General features: G+C 40.2%; 1 protein-coding gene across 1 annotated transcript in view; it reads left to right on the top strand.

The window, feature by feature from the left end:
* Window positions 1-7,702: 7,702 nt before the first annotated feature.
* The window catches only part of FCRL5 (Fc receptor like 5), a gene marked incomplete at its 5' end in the record, with an annotated part of 85,836 nt that continues 79,324 nt past the window's right edge, over window positions 7,703-14,214 (top strand). The window contains 3 exons of the mRNA XM_082613444.1: window positions 7,703-7,733; window positions 9,453-9,473; window positions 13,799-14,053. Coding sequence (XP_082469570.1) covers window positions 7,703-7,733; window positions 9,453-9,473; window positions 13,799-14,053 — 307 coding nt within the window. The remainder of the gene's footprint in view (window positions 7,734-9,452; window positions 9,474-13,798; window positions 14,054-14,214) is intronic.

The raw sequence follows: 14,214 nt of genomic DNA, 5'->3' as shown, positions 1-14,214 counted from the left end.
GGCCATGGCCCATGGGCCCAGCCACTCCACGGCATGCGGGATCCTCCCAGACCGGGGCACGAACCTGCCTCCCCTGCATCAGCAGGCGGACTCCCAACCACTGAGCCACCAGGGAAGCCCATCCCTTAGATTTTGGGTCAGCGTGTTTTCATTGTCATTTGTTTCTAGGTATTTTTTGATTTCCTTTTTGATTTCTTCAGTGATCTCTTGGTTATTTAGTAGTGTATTGTTTGGCCTCCATGAGTTTGTATTTTTAACAGATTTTTTTCCTGTAATTGATGTCTAGTCTCATAGCATTGTGGTTGGAGAAGATACTTGATATGACTTCAATTTTCCTAAATTTACCAAGGCTTGATTTGTGACCCAAGATATGATCAGTCCTGGAGAATGTTCCATGAGCACTTGAGAGGAAAGTGTATGCTGTTGTTTTTGGATGGAACGTCCTATAACTATCAATTAAATCCATCTTGTTTAATGTATCATTTAAAGCTTGTGTTTCCTTATTTATTTTCATTTTGAATGATCTGTCCATTGGTGAAAGTGGGATGTTAAAGTCCCTTACTATGATTGTGTTACTGTCGTTTTCCCCTTTTATAGCTGTTAGCATTTGCCTTATGTATTGAGGTGCTCCTATGATGGGTGTATAAATATTTACAATTGTTATATCTTCTTCTTAGATTGATTCCTTGATCATATGTGGTGCCCTTCTTTGTCTCTTGTAATAGTCTTTATTTTAAAGCCTATTTTTTCTGATATGAGAATTACTACTCTAGCTTTCTTTTGATTTCCATTTGTATGGAATATCTTTTTCCATCCCCTCAATTTCATTCTGTATGTGTCCCTAGGTCTGAAGTGGGTCTCTTGTAGACAACATATATACTGGTCTTGTTTTTGTATCCATTCAGACAGTCTATGTCTTTTGGTTAGGGCATTTAATCTGTTTACATTTAAGGTAGTTATAGATATGTATTTTCCTATTACCATTTTCTTAATTGTTTTGGGTTTGTTATTGTAGCTCTTTTCCTTCTCTTGTGTTTCCTGCCTAGAGAAGTTCCTTTAGCATTTGTTGTAAAACTGGTTTGGTGGTGCTGAATTCTCTTAGCTTTTGCTTGTCTGTAAAATTTTTAATTTCTCCATTGAATCTGAATGAGATCCTTGCTGGGTACAGTAATCTTGGTTGTAGGTTTTTGCCTTTCATCACTTTAAATATGTCCTGCTACTCCCTTCTGGCTTGCGGAGTTTCTGCTGAAAGATCAGCCGTTAACTTTATGGGGATTCCCTTGTATGTTATTTGTTGTTTTTCCCTTGCTGATTTTAGTATTTTTTCTTTGTATTTAATTTTTGATAGTTTGATTAATATGTGTCTTGCTGTGTTTCTCCTTGGATTTATCCTGTATGGGACTTTCTGCACTTCCTGAACTTGATTAACTATTTCCTTTCCCATATTAGGGAAGTTTTCAACTATAATCTCTTCAAATATTTTCTCAGTTCCTTTTTTTTCTCTTCTTCTTCTGGGACCCCTATAATTCGAATGTTGGTGCATTTAATGTTGTCCCAGAGGTCTCTGAGACTGTCCTCAATTCTTTTCCTTCTTTTTTCTTTATTCTGCTCTGTGGTAGTTATTTCCACTATTTTATCTTCCGGGTCACTTATCCATTCTTCTGCCTCAGTTATTCTGCTATTGATTCCCTCCAGAGAATTTTAAATTTCATTTATTGTGTTGTTCATCATTGTTTGCCCTTTAGTTCTTCTGAATCCTTGTTAAACGTTTCTTGTATTTTCTCCATTCTATTTCCAAGATTTGGGATCATCTTTACACTCATTTCTCTGAACTCTTTTTCAGGTTGACTGCATATTTCCTTTTCATTTGTTAGGTCTGGTGGTTTTTTATCTTGCTCCTTCATCTGCTCTGTGTTTCTCTGTCTTCTCATTTTGCTTAACTTACTGTGTTTGGGGGTCTCTTTTTCACAGGCTGCAGGTTCATAGTTCCCATTGTTTTTGGTGCCTGCCCCTGGTGGGTAAGGTTGGTTCAGTGGGTTGTGTAGGCTTCCTGGTGGAGGGGACTGGTGCTTTTGTTTTGGTGGTTGAGGCTTGATCTTGTCTTTCTAGTGGGCAGGACTGCATCTGGTGGTGTGTTTTGGAGTGTCTTTGAACTTATTATGATTTTAGGCAGCCTCTCTGCTAATGGGTGGGGTTGTGTTCCTGTCTTGCTAATTGTTTGGCATAGGGTGTCCAGCACTGGAGCTTGCTGGTCATTGAGTGGAGCTGGGTCTTAGTGTTGAGATGGAGATCTCTGGGAGAGCTCTCACCATTTGATATCATGTGGGGCCAGGAGATCTCTGGTGGACCAATGTCCTTAACTCGGTTCTTCTACCTCAGAGGCTCAGGCCTGACACCCGCCCAAAGCACCAAGACCCTGTCAGCCACACAGCTATAGAAGAACAAAGAGAAGAATGGCGTTCAACTTCTCCTCAGAAACCGTACAAGCATGAAAAGAATGGATGAAATATTTAAACTACTGAGCCCACTGGAGCTGTTGCCTGCCTGCTGCCTCTGGAGGTGTGGGGACATCTCCTCGGAATCTGGTTCTTGTTCAGCAGCTTTGCTTCATGAGCTTTCAGACTCTGAGCATTTTTTTTTTCCAAACTGGGTCCCAAAACCAACTGGAGTTGGCCTAGGTCCAACTTAGGAACCAGACTCACTTATTTTGAAACTGGAAGTTTGTACCTCTTAATCTCCCTCATCTATTTCTCTCCTCCCCCCACCCCCTTTCCCTCTGGCAACCACATTTTTGTTCTGTATATCTATGACTATTTATGTTTACTTATGTTTGTTCATTTTTTTTGCTTTTAGATTCCATATATAAGTGAATCATACAGTATTGGTCTTTGTCTGACTTGCTGCACTTAGCATAATACCCTCTGGGTCCATCATGTTGTCACAAATGGCAAGATTTCATTCTTCTTTATGGCTGAGTAATATTTCACTGTGTATTTATATGTATACATACACATATATACATAATATTTCATTGTGTGTGTGTGTGTGTGTGTGTATATATATATATATATATATATATATATATATATATATATCTGATCTTCTTTATCCATTCATCTATTGATGGGCACTTAGGTAGTATCCATATCTTGGCTACTGAAAATAATAGTGCAATGACCATAGGGGTGCATATGTTTTCTTGCATTAGTATTTTCATTTTCTTCTGACAATATCCAGGAATAGAATTGCTGGATCATATGGTAGTTCTATTTTTAATTTTTTAAGGGCACTCCATACCATTTAAAGGTTACAAGGTTTACAAAACTGAATCTTATGTTGCATATACAATGTGAGATCTAAGTTCTGATACTGATTTCTTGATGCAGAAGAAAAGATGTCAAGTTTCCAGTTCCCAATGGAGAAATAATAAACAATGTAAGAGAAAAAATAATGAATTATGTCTGCATTCCAATTTGTAGTTTTCAAATTTGGATTTAAAATATAATCTCTAGTTTCACACATGCCTGTATTATGTTACACACATACCCAATAGTTTGGTAAGATAATTAAACTTTTATTGCATTATGGTAATTGATTTTTCTTACACCTAACTTTCTTCACTCTACACTGCCTGCCTGACTCCCATAGGCTTTGAATTCACACCCTTTGAAATAGGCTGAGTCAGATTAAAACATGCCAAAGGCATCAATTTATGAAAAGCAATTAAAACAGAGTAAAATGTAAACTTGCCCCACTCCCATAAAGTAGAGAGCACCCTCCCATGTAAATTTTTAAGACTATGCCTCTTGAAAAAGCAACCTTCTCTCTATCAAGGTTTTTGTGATGTGCAGTTGCAGCTAAAAATGGGTAGTTACAGACAAAATTTAGAACCAGATGCATAGTTTAATGCTGTTTACCAGTGATGGGTGATTTTACTTTGGTATCTGAAGTTTAAATTCTTTAATATACAGCCTCCTAATGAATTGCCTGGCTTGGAAAATTACAAAATCTAACTAAAAGTTATGGCTTTAAAATTTTTATTTTGTTTATTATTTTTCAAAATGTTTGGCCAGCGGAAGTGAAGTAGTAAGAGAATCAATTTCTACATATAAACAAAATCATTGGAAAAGCAGTATCTCACTTTCCCTTCCAAATACATGTTAGAGACCCCCTAACATGTGTGGTCCAAGACAAGAGTAGAAATGGAGGCCTTCATTGTATATATCTAGAGGTTTAAAAGTTATCAATCAATCTAGTGAACTAATAAAATATTTTTATCCTACACCTTGACAAATATAGCTTTATAATGACCTGGTAGTCTAAGTTCAAATATGAAATTCTTGGATCTTTGGAATTCCATACTGGAACATAGAACCATAAGAAATGCAAGCTCTGGTTGCAGGTCCCAAGCCTGCAGCTTCCTCTTTCTCTCCCCACACCCAGCTCCACCCCACAGCACAATCCATGTCAAAGGGAAATAGAGGCTCAATTGAAAGAGCTCCCAATGTCCAAAGCTGAAACAGTTAAAGCAATGAAGTAGCATTGGATTATTACCTAAAGTATAAAATAAATGCACATGAGTCCATAGGGATATAAACAAATATTGAATAAATGAATGAATGAACAAATGAACACACACAAACAGACAAACAGTAAATACATGGGGGAGAAAAGACAAATCTTCATTACAAAGGTGAAACTTAATCTCCTCCCAGCCCCACTTCCTGAGTGTGGGCTAGACTTAGGGACTTGCTTCCAGACACTAGAGTATGGAAAGGGATAGATAGTAACTTTACATTGAAGAAAGCTGACAAACACTACCATAACCCAGTGATTGAGATAAATAGTACTTGCAGTAAGGCATGTTGATATCACGTATCCCTTGATATGATGAGATGAGAAATGCACTCCACCTCTGTGGTATTCCCTCTGCAAACCCATAACCCCAGTTGAGTCATGAGAAAAACATCAGACAAACCCAAATTGAAGGGCATTACAGAATATCTGGCCAGTGATCCTTAAAATTGTCAGTCATGAAAAACAAAGAAAGACTGAGAAGCTGTCACAGACCAGGGTAGACTAAGCAGAAATATCTAAATGTAATGTGGTATTTTAGATGGGATACTATAAGAGAAAAAGGATATTAAAGGGAAAATTGGTGAAATCTGAGTAAAGCGTGGAGTTAGTAGTTGACAAATATACCACTATAACATGAGACGATACCATTACAGGAAACTGAAATGGGGTGAGGGTTACATAGGAACCCTCTGTACTATCTTTGCAACTTTTCTGTAAATCTAAAATTATTCCAAAATTAAAAATTTATTTTTAAAATGTAGAGTTTTAAATGCTTCTTTTTTCATATATGAAAAAGATAAGACTTTTCACATTTTCTTATGCTGTCACTAAATACAAGTATTACTTTCCCTCGTTAATATAAAATCTAAAAGTTGTCCCTGATTAGTTAAGCAATTGACTAATAAATTGTGGTATATGCTGGTGTTTTGAAATGAAACTACAGTTTGTTTTTCTGTTTTTGGGGGGGTTTTTTTGCTGTACGCGGGCCTCTCACTGTTGTGGCCTCTTCCGTTGTGGAGCACAGGCTCCAGACGCACAGGCTCAGCGGCCATGGCTCACGGGCCCAGCCGCTCCGTGGCATGGGATCTTCCCTGACTGGGGCACGAACCCGTGTCCCCTAGCATTGGCAGGCAGACTCTCAACCACTGCGCCACCAGGGAAGCCTGAAACTACAGTTTTGATACCAATAACTGAGACATTTATATCAGTGACTTAAACACAACAACAAAAATAATACCTGACTTAAACTATTTAAAATTTTACACAGTGGTTGCCAATATGATTTTTGTGTTTGGACTTCTTATATAATGTCATAAATATAAAATTTTATTTGCTAATTGAAAATCCTTCATTCAACAAAATTGATGCCAGAAACGAGAAAACAGAAGATGTAATTTCAACGTCCCCTCAACCTTTACTCAATCAATATTATTAGTGCTTAGACTAAAATACTCTTTAGTCTAAATACTCTTTAGTCTAATACTCTTTAGTCTAAAATACTCTGCATCAATTATAAAGTGCTCTCCAGCTCATGGTCCTAAAATAATAATAGTGATTTTTTTAGTGTTCACATGGTGCCAGGCACTGGGCCACGAGTTCTACATCATTACTGCATTCATACACACATCAATAGCAACATCGCCTTAAAGTTGATATTATTTTTATCTTCTTTATACCAGTGTTGAAGTTGAGGCCTAAAGAGGCTAAGTACTTGACCAAAGTCACACAACTAATAAAAGTTGGGACCAAGATATGAATCCAGGTTCATCATGTCTCACCCTTCCGGAGCTGAAAGATGATAGAAAGGTCCCAGGGCTAGGTGACAAAGGACATAAGTGCCACCTTGACACTCTTTATGTTCCACTGTGCTTCATGTCTATGTCTACTTTGGCCCTTACCACATTTTACAAAGTCTTTAAAGGAGATGCAATTTATTTATTTTGTGATACTTCTAAGTTCATGGACATTGCCTGGAATTGATGTTCAATACAAACCCCTAATTAGAGAAAGAAACTATTATAGATATATAGAAAAATGTTGCTGTAAGAGAAGAATACAGAACGTACCACATAATTAATCCTATGTCTGTTATTTTCCCCTCCTAGGAAGGCCAAGGGTCATTTATTCACAGATATCATAAGTATGATGATGACAGTGATGTGACTACATTTACCTTTGTCTTTGCTCATCTCTCAGTCAACTTGGGTGTCTCTTCCACAGGGAAGCCTCTCCTGATTCTCCAGAACTGGGTCAGATTTCCCTCCTACTGAACTCTAGGAGCACTTTTCACTCTGTATTTAACTCCCTGTTGGCTTTTCTGTCTCCCCACTATAATGAAAGCTTATCGAGTCTTGCTTACCTCTGTGCTCCCATCACCTGGCACCATGCCTAACATACAGTTATATAATCAATATGTATTTGTTGAGACATTCCTTTAGCAGATTTTGGATTCTAGGACCTTAAGTTAAAAATTTCACAGTCCATTCTCCTGGAAGAACATGATGGGGCTGTAATTTATTCATTGCTCCCTGCTCAGATCAAAATTTGTTGCTTCCTCTGAGACAAATGAGTCAGGATATTTTCATACATGTCAGACAAGGTGCAAGTTGTCTTATGATTCAGATACTTCATCATATACAGATGGTCATCTGGAGGTGGTCCAGCAGAGTCTGTCAGGGACCAGAGAAGGGCATTTCTGTATCGAATGAGAAGTTTTCCAGCTCAGGAGTGATTTAGACACATCCTTGGATTATGTGAATCTCAACAGAACTGCAGTCTTACCTGATATCTGGTAGCAGAGAGAATAAGTTGCAGTTTCCTTGGAAGGCAGAGACTGGAGCTTTCTGAAAATAAGACAACTAAAGCCTTGAGGAGCTATTCATACCAATATATCAGCGCAGTTCTTAAATATCTTTTATCAAATGTTGACTTCCGTCATTGAGATTTTCTTATACCTGGTAACATAACTCTTCGGTATTTTAAGAAAGATTCCCCTACTTCCTCCTTTCACTTCATTAACTCAACCAGCTGTACTCAGAGTAACAACTTGCTGAACTCACTCTCCAGCACTGGGAACTGGCCTGTCTCCTATGAGATGCTTCTCAGGACTCCAGAGCAGACTTCCATGCTACTGTGGGCATCCTTGCTGGTCCTAGGTAAGTAGTGGGGGGAAGCCTCTGTGTGCTGTAAAAACGGAGCCTCTCTGCAGGCAAAAGACCTCTCCTCTGTGCTGCTGAAAAAATGGATTTTACTCCCATTTAGAACAGCAGAAAATGAACAAAGGGGAAAGATATTGATACAATGGAATGAGAGGGGAAAAATTATTTCTAATAATGTGTTCCTTGTTTGCTTTTAATTGCCTATGAAAAATTCCTCTTACCACCCCCCCAAAAGTGGGCTTATTTTTCCGTGCAGAAAACTACAATTAAATCTGGTTACCTTTCTAATCACAGATCATGAAAACCAAGAGTGAAAGATGAACTGAGTCCCTTGTGAAAGGGCCATGTTCTGACTGTGAGCTGATGTAGAATGATTTTCTGCTGAGAATAGTTATTTCTTTTTTGTACTCTAAGATCAAGCCTGCTCTGATGTTTGCAAAGAGCATGAGAAGAGGAGAAATAAGACAATTTCCCTTTGATTTTTCTTCCCTGCTTGCCAATATTTGTCCAAATGAGACACTGATTTTCTAGTAGCCCAAGCTTAGGGAAATAAAGACCAGTCAGTCATTTGTACACTGAATTTTGTTAAATGTGTTTGCCTTGTTCTCAGCTATATCTCCAGACTCCAATTAAGAAAGGAAGAGTTATTAGTGTGACTGGAACATTATGGGAACTCAGTAAATAGTGAATGAATGGCTATATGGGTCATAGCATGGTGCTGGGCAATGCAGAGTATGCAGGGACACGGAGAACACGGCCTCTGCCCTCAAGAACTGACATTCTGATAAAGAAATCAAAGGACAAATGAAAGAGCATTTGACTTGGCAATACAAGAAAAATATTACACAATGGATCATAGGATAATGATAATTAATTCTTGCTGATAATAATTAATTCTTGCTGAGCCCTATGTCAGACAGTCTTCTAAGAATATCCCATTGTATTAATGTATCCAATCCTCTAACAATTGATGAGCTGGAACTTCTATAAATCCTGTTTTACAGATAAGGAATCTAAGGCATAGAGACAGTCTCTTGCCTTAAGTTTCATGCAGTAGTAAAGTGGCAGAGTCAGGATTCAAACCCATAATCTGACACTGGAGCTGTGCTTTTAACCACTGCCCCATACTGTATGTCCAGTTATGAGTTTCAACTGAGCTGGAATGGGAGGGGTTCTGAATCAATAGAAAAGTGAGGGTGCTGCAGCCTAGAGGCATCTCAGAGGGCTTCATGGAGGAGGTTGGATTTCATCTGAGCTTTGATGTGTGAGTGTAACTTGCTTTTGCTTCATAATGAAGGAGGAGAATAACACTCCAGGAAAGAAGATAGTGAAGCCAAGCCTCAGCAGCAGCCACAGTCATGTCAAAAAAAATAATTACAGCAACCCTTAATTGATGACTTACTAATTTAACTCATTAAAATATGGCCATGAGGTCAGTTTGATGGCCCCCATGTTACAGAGGAGAAAACTGAGCCTTGGAGGTTTTGTGTAGTTTGCCCAGGGCCACACAGCTAAAATTCAAACCTGTTTCTGCCTGAGTCTGCAGCCTGAGCTTTTGGCCATGGCGTTACCTTGTTTCTCCAGGGTGGGTGGAACTGGACTCGTTTCTCCTCCGTTTGGCTGGAAGTCGAAAATGGGCGGGTGGACTCTCATGGTAGAATGGTTTGGGACTCGTTGCCTTGTGCTGATGCCTGGCTCTTGACTCTCTTGCAGCAGCTCCAGTCAGTGGACCACTTGGTAAGTCCATCTTTTCTTTCCTTTTCTCTTTTATGTTTCTGGATACCTTAATAACTATCCTGTATCTCACATACTTGTCAAAAGAGGACTTGCTGTGCCCGCATCATTTCCTTGAGGACTACGGGCAGGTGAAAACATATCTTAGGACTCTGACCCTAAGAGTTTGGGAGTCACACTCCTGGATGAAACCTGGCATGGTGCTGGATGATCTTGGAGGCAGGGCTGGGATACATGTCACAGAATTCAAGGAAAGGGGGTGTCCCCACCTGATGTGGGATTCTAGCCAACTTGACAGAATGCATAGAATCCTGAGAGAGGAAGGATAGAAATAAGCCATTACCTCACTGGGAGAGGCTGAGTGCAACCAACTTGCCGGCTTCCCCACGTCCCCCCTAGCTTGACAGAGCCATGGGCAACCAACTCATCCCAAACTTCAGCATTCTGTGTAGACATTTCTCTATTAATAAGCTCAGATCATGATAACTTTGAGCCCCCATCCTACTGGTCAGCAGAAAGTCCAGCCTTCTGTTGGGAGCTGTCTCCACGAGTTTTGGCAATCCCTGCGGATTTGTCCAGCCCACCCCACCCCACCCCCATCCAGGGAGCTGCTTATGGTCAGCCAGCTCCAGCCAGTGGGATCCACTGCCCCTTGATGCACACCATCCCCTGCAGCTTCTGGGCCTGTGATTCTCCCCCTCAGTGCTGTGGCTACAGCCCATTTCCCACAAATCTCTGCCTAACTGGGAGGAGATCTTAACTGGACTAGGTTTTGTTAAACATTCTAGGATGGAGAATAAAATACAGAGAGTGTCAGCTAGTAGATGTGGCTAATCTCAGAACCCACTGACTCAGTCCCAACCTCTTAAAGATGCTGACAAGATGTGTCTCCCCCTGACCACTGGGCCGCCTGCACATAGCAGGGGCAACTTACTTGGACCAGCGAGGAATAAAGCTGCATACACCAAAGAAGTTCTCCCTTCCCTCCAGTAAAAGACCTACTGCCCAGTCTCCATTTCCCTAACCCCAGGTGCTTCCCAGGAACATAGGCAGTGCAGATTTCTATTCTCTTTATGAGAAACACAACCCCATACTCACTGGGGCATAGTATATCTGTATAAACCTCTAGAGAAAGAGAAAGGAAAAAAAGTCTGCAGAGACACATGAATGTTTCTATAATCAAACAGAACATTTAATTTCTTTATTTAAAACAAGCGTTCAGGTTACTCTACAGTTTTTGCCCCCAAACAGAGTATTTCCATTACATTTGGGTACAATTCTAAGGTGTATTTGGGGCAGTTCTTACAGAAAAAGGTAAGAATATTTAAAGTCTCAAGCTTTAAAAAAACAATTGCTTGTACGCCCTTGAATACAGACAGTCCTCCTTACCTGAGTATAGAAAGTACTAAGATAAAAACACACTTAATTGATTCCACTTATGATTTTATGGTAAACTGCATATCCCCAACAGTGAGATTTTATTTTTGGAAAAAAGACAATACAAATGGAAATAATGTGTTTTATTTTCTACATCACAGAATTTAGATTACCAAGGCAATTTGTAGAACAAAGCATGGATCAAATATTGGGTTTTGGGGTTGTTGTTTTTTTTTTTTTTGTATGTGATAGCTGTAGGAAACTAAAACTGCAAAAGAGCTCCCCTGCTATGCTTCTCTCCTTTCATCATAAAGGAAAAGTCTTCCCCCAGAATCCTCACCCCTTAGTTCACTCCTAGCTTTATTCCTCTGACATCTCCTTACTCAGAACTGTGTCGCATGGCTGGGCAAGTTAGTGCTTCTGTTTTTCAAACCTGCTGGTGGGCAACAGGCTCAACAGAAGGGCATTGGGACTAACTTTCAGAAGCCAAACAAATATTTTCCCTATCATTGTTTGCTCCTCTTCAACTTTTAACAGATCTTGCTCTACTACACTTGTCAGTGGCTTTGGGAGCCATCAGAGCAGTGGAACCACAACACTTTTACCACCTTCATGAATTACTGTATCTTTGGCAGAATCTGAAGTATCACTTTACAATCAATTTTCATTGTATACACAATGAAGGATTAGCTTATCAAAACATTGATCTTTGTGCCTGCTAGAAAATAGTAGTGTTAAAGGGGTAAGAATGTTTGAGTGGGTGTTTCCAATAGTGAATAATTAGGTCTGTGATTACTTTTATTATGTCAAGGAAGAAATCCTTTTTTTTTTCTATCCTCTTAGGTTTTCTAATGAGGGCCTGCAAATTAAACTGAAAAAAGCAAGACTAGCAAGAGAAAAGACAAATTTTTTATTCAAAACTTATGGGAATACACAGAAAAATATAAACTAAGGAGGCAGTTAGAATTTGGGACTTATATAACATCTGGATAGGGAAAGGGGCAGGTGAGAAGGCCACTTACTGGAAAACAAATGATTTTTAGGAAAGATAAATGGGCCCTTAAGAGAATAGATGGGAGCTATGCTAGTTTTGTGACGAGTTCTGCTTTAGGTGTGCTGCCAACTTCCAGTGTCTGGTGATAAGAGCTGATCATTTATTTGCTCCTGGGGAGGTGATTTATGACAATTGAACTCTTCAGAGGCTTTGCTTTTAGGCAGATAAGGGAATTCAGAATAAAAAAAATAAAATCTATTCTCAAATGCCTTCAGCTCAAAATAATTTTTATGCCACAGTAGTAGATTCATCCTTCAGTTACTAACTCTCACACCTTGAAGCTACAAAACTTAGGAAATAAACACTCAGATAAGAAAGAGCCACAGTAACGGCTGCAGGAAATAAAGTTAAAAACAAAATCTCCCAACCCAGAAATCCTCTCCACAAAGGTAATAAAGAAAGCAAACACTTTTAGTATTGAATAAACATTAAAACATACGCTTAATAATAAGCATGCTCATCACAGACAATCCACCAAGAGATTGCAAAGACAGAAAAGGATCTCCCACTCTTATATTGCCAAGGGGATTCAGCCCATTACATACACATTTTCAAGATTAAACAGTAACTAGTTCTCAAGCAGGAGGACTTGACAGCACCTTTTGTCACACATAGTTTATCCTAAATTTATCATGGTTATTGGCTTTTATCCAGAGGAGGAATAAACATCTCATATCTTTAGGACTGGAGGTAGTCTTGCATACTGCAACAAGGTACCTACCAAAGGTAAATGCTTACCCTTCCACAGGAATGGGGAGACAGGATCCAGGGGAGCTATCCCCCTAGATGTCTGCATTTCAAAAAGATGGCTCCTGGGGCTTCCCTGGTGGCGCAGTGGTTGAGAGTCCGCCTGCCGATGCAGGGGACACGGGTTCATGCCCCGGTCCGGGAAGATCCCACATGCCGCGGAGCGGCTGGGCCCGTGAGCCATGGCTGCTGAGCCTGCGGGTCTGGAGCCTGTGCTCCGCAACGGGAGAGGCCACAATAGTGAGAGGCCCGCGTACCGCAAAAAAAAAAAAAAAAAAAAAAAAGGCTCCTTCTTGAGAAAGATGTTCCTGAGTTATGAGACTGGCAAGAGGCTTTTTAGCCATTATAAAGATTCACATACATTTGAAAGAAAAAAGAGAGGGAGAAGTTGTTTCCCTTATTTTCAACAGGGAGAATTAAACCTCTTATCTTTAATTTGTATTGATATTTACCCTTACATTCTCCAGCTTCTGTCCATTAATAATTCAAAGATGTTAAGGCCTGATTTTATGCAGGGCCCACATTTTATTTTCATGAAAGAGTATCTTTGGGGTGTGGGGAGTTAGAAGCACCTAGTTCCCAGAACTCATACTGTTTGTAGTTATTTCAGTATAATTTTCACTTCAGACAACAGCCTGCTCACCCCTCCCCTACCTACTTCTTGTTGGAAAAAAATACTATGGACCCTTTTCCATAACTGTGTAATTGACCCCAAATTCCTATACTCCCTCCCTCTACAATCCCTCACCCCACCATATGGCCATGCCACACAAATGCTCATCTTAGAGAGGTGTGTGTAACATGAAGAGCCCAGGTGGGAGGGAGTTCAGGAGGAATCTACTTGAGGACCTGGCCTGTTGGAAAAGGTAAGGGGGTTTGCGAGCCTCCCATCACTTATCTTCTATGGTGAGTAGGTCCTGCTGGGGTTGCCCTCTGAAAGGTTAGTCTGTTCCTGTAGACCAAAGAGCAGTTGCTGCACTCCTGGGTAAGGTGAATACAGCTGGAAAACTTGAAACCTGGGGAAACAGCAGCCCCGCCAGGGGGCCTTTCAGAGACTCTCCAAAGCTGGGTGCTTCAGTCCACTCCACACAAACCACTGTAGTGGGGACTGCAGACACCTCCACCTCAGACTCATTTCTCTTCTCCCCAGCTACTGTACCCAAACCCGTGATTTCCCTCCAGCCTCCGTGGACCACTGTCTTCCATGGAGAGAGAGTGAATCTGACTTGCAATGGATTTCACTTCTATGCACCAGAGAAAATAAGATGGTACCGTTGGTACTCTGGGAAACAACATCCAAGTGAAACCCCAGGAAACACCCTCGAGGTTCGTGATTCTGGACAGTACATTTGCCAGGCCCCAGGCTCACTCCCGAGTAACCCTGTGCACTTGCTCTTTTCTACAGGTGAGAAAGAAGGTGAATTAGTTAAAACATTGGAAGTGATTGCAGTACATCTTAGCTCCCTGGATTTTCCAAGAACTGAGGTCCTTCGTTCTACTCTAACTTTGACCTTTCAGGTTCATGTCCTCCCTCACTGTCTATAAGTGTTTTTCAAACTGCTATTG

This window comes from Mesoplodon mirus (genome assembly GCF_964341445.2).
Source record: "Mesoplodon mirus genome assembly, chromosome: 3".
Classification (NCBI taxonomy): domain Eukaryota; kingdom Metazoa; phylum Chordata; class Mammalia; order Artiodactyla; family Ziphiidae; genus Mesoplodon; species Mesoplodon mirus.
Note: the sequence above shows the minus strand (reverse complement) of the source record. Positions and strands in the feature narration are given on the sequence as shown.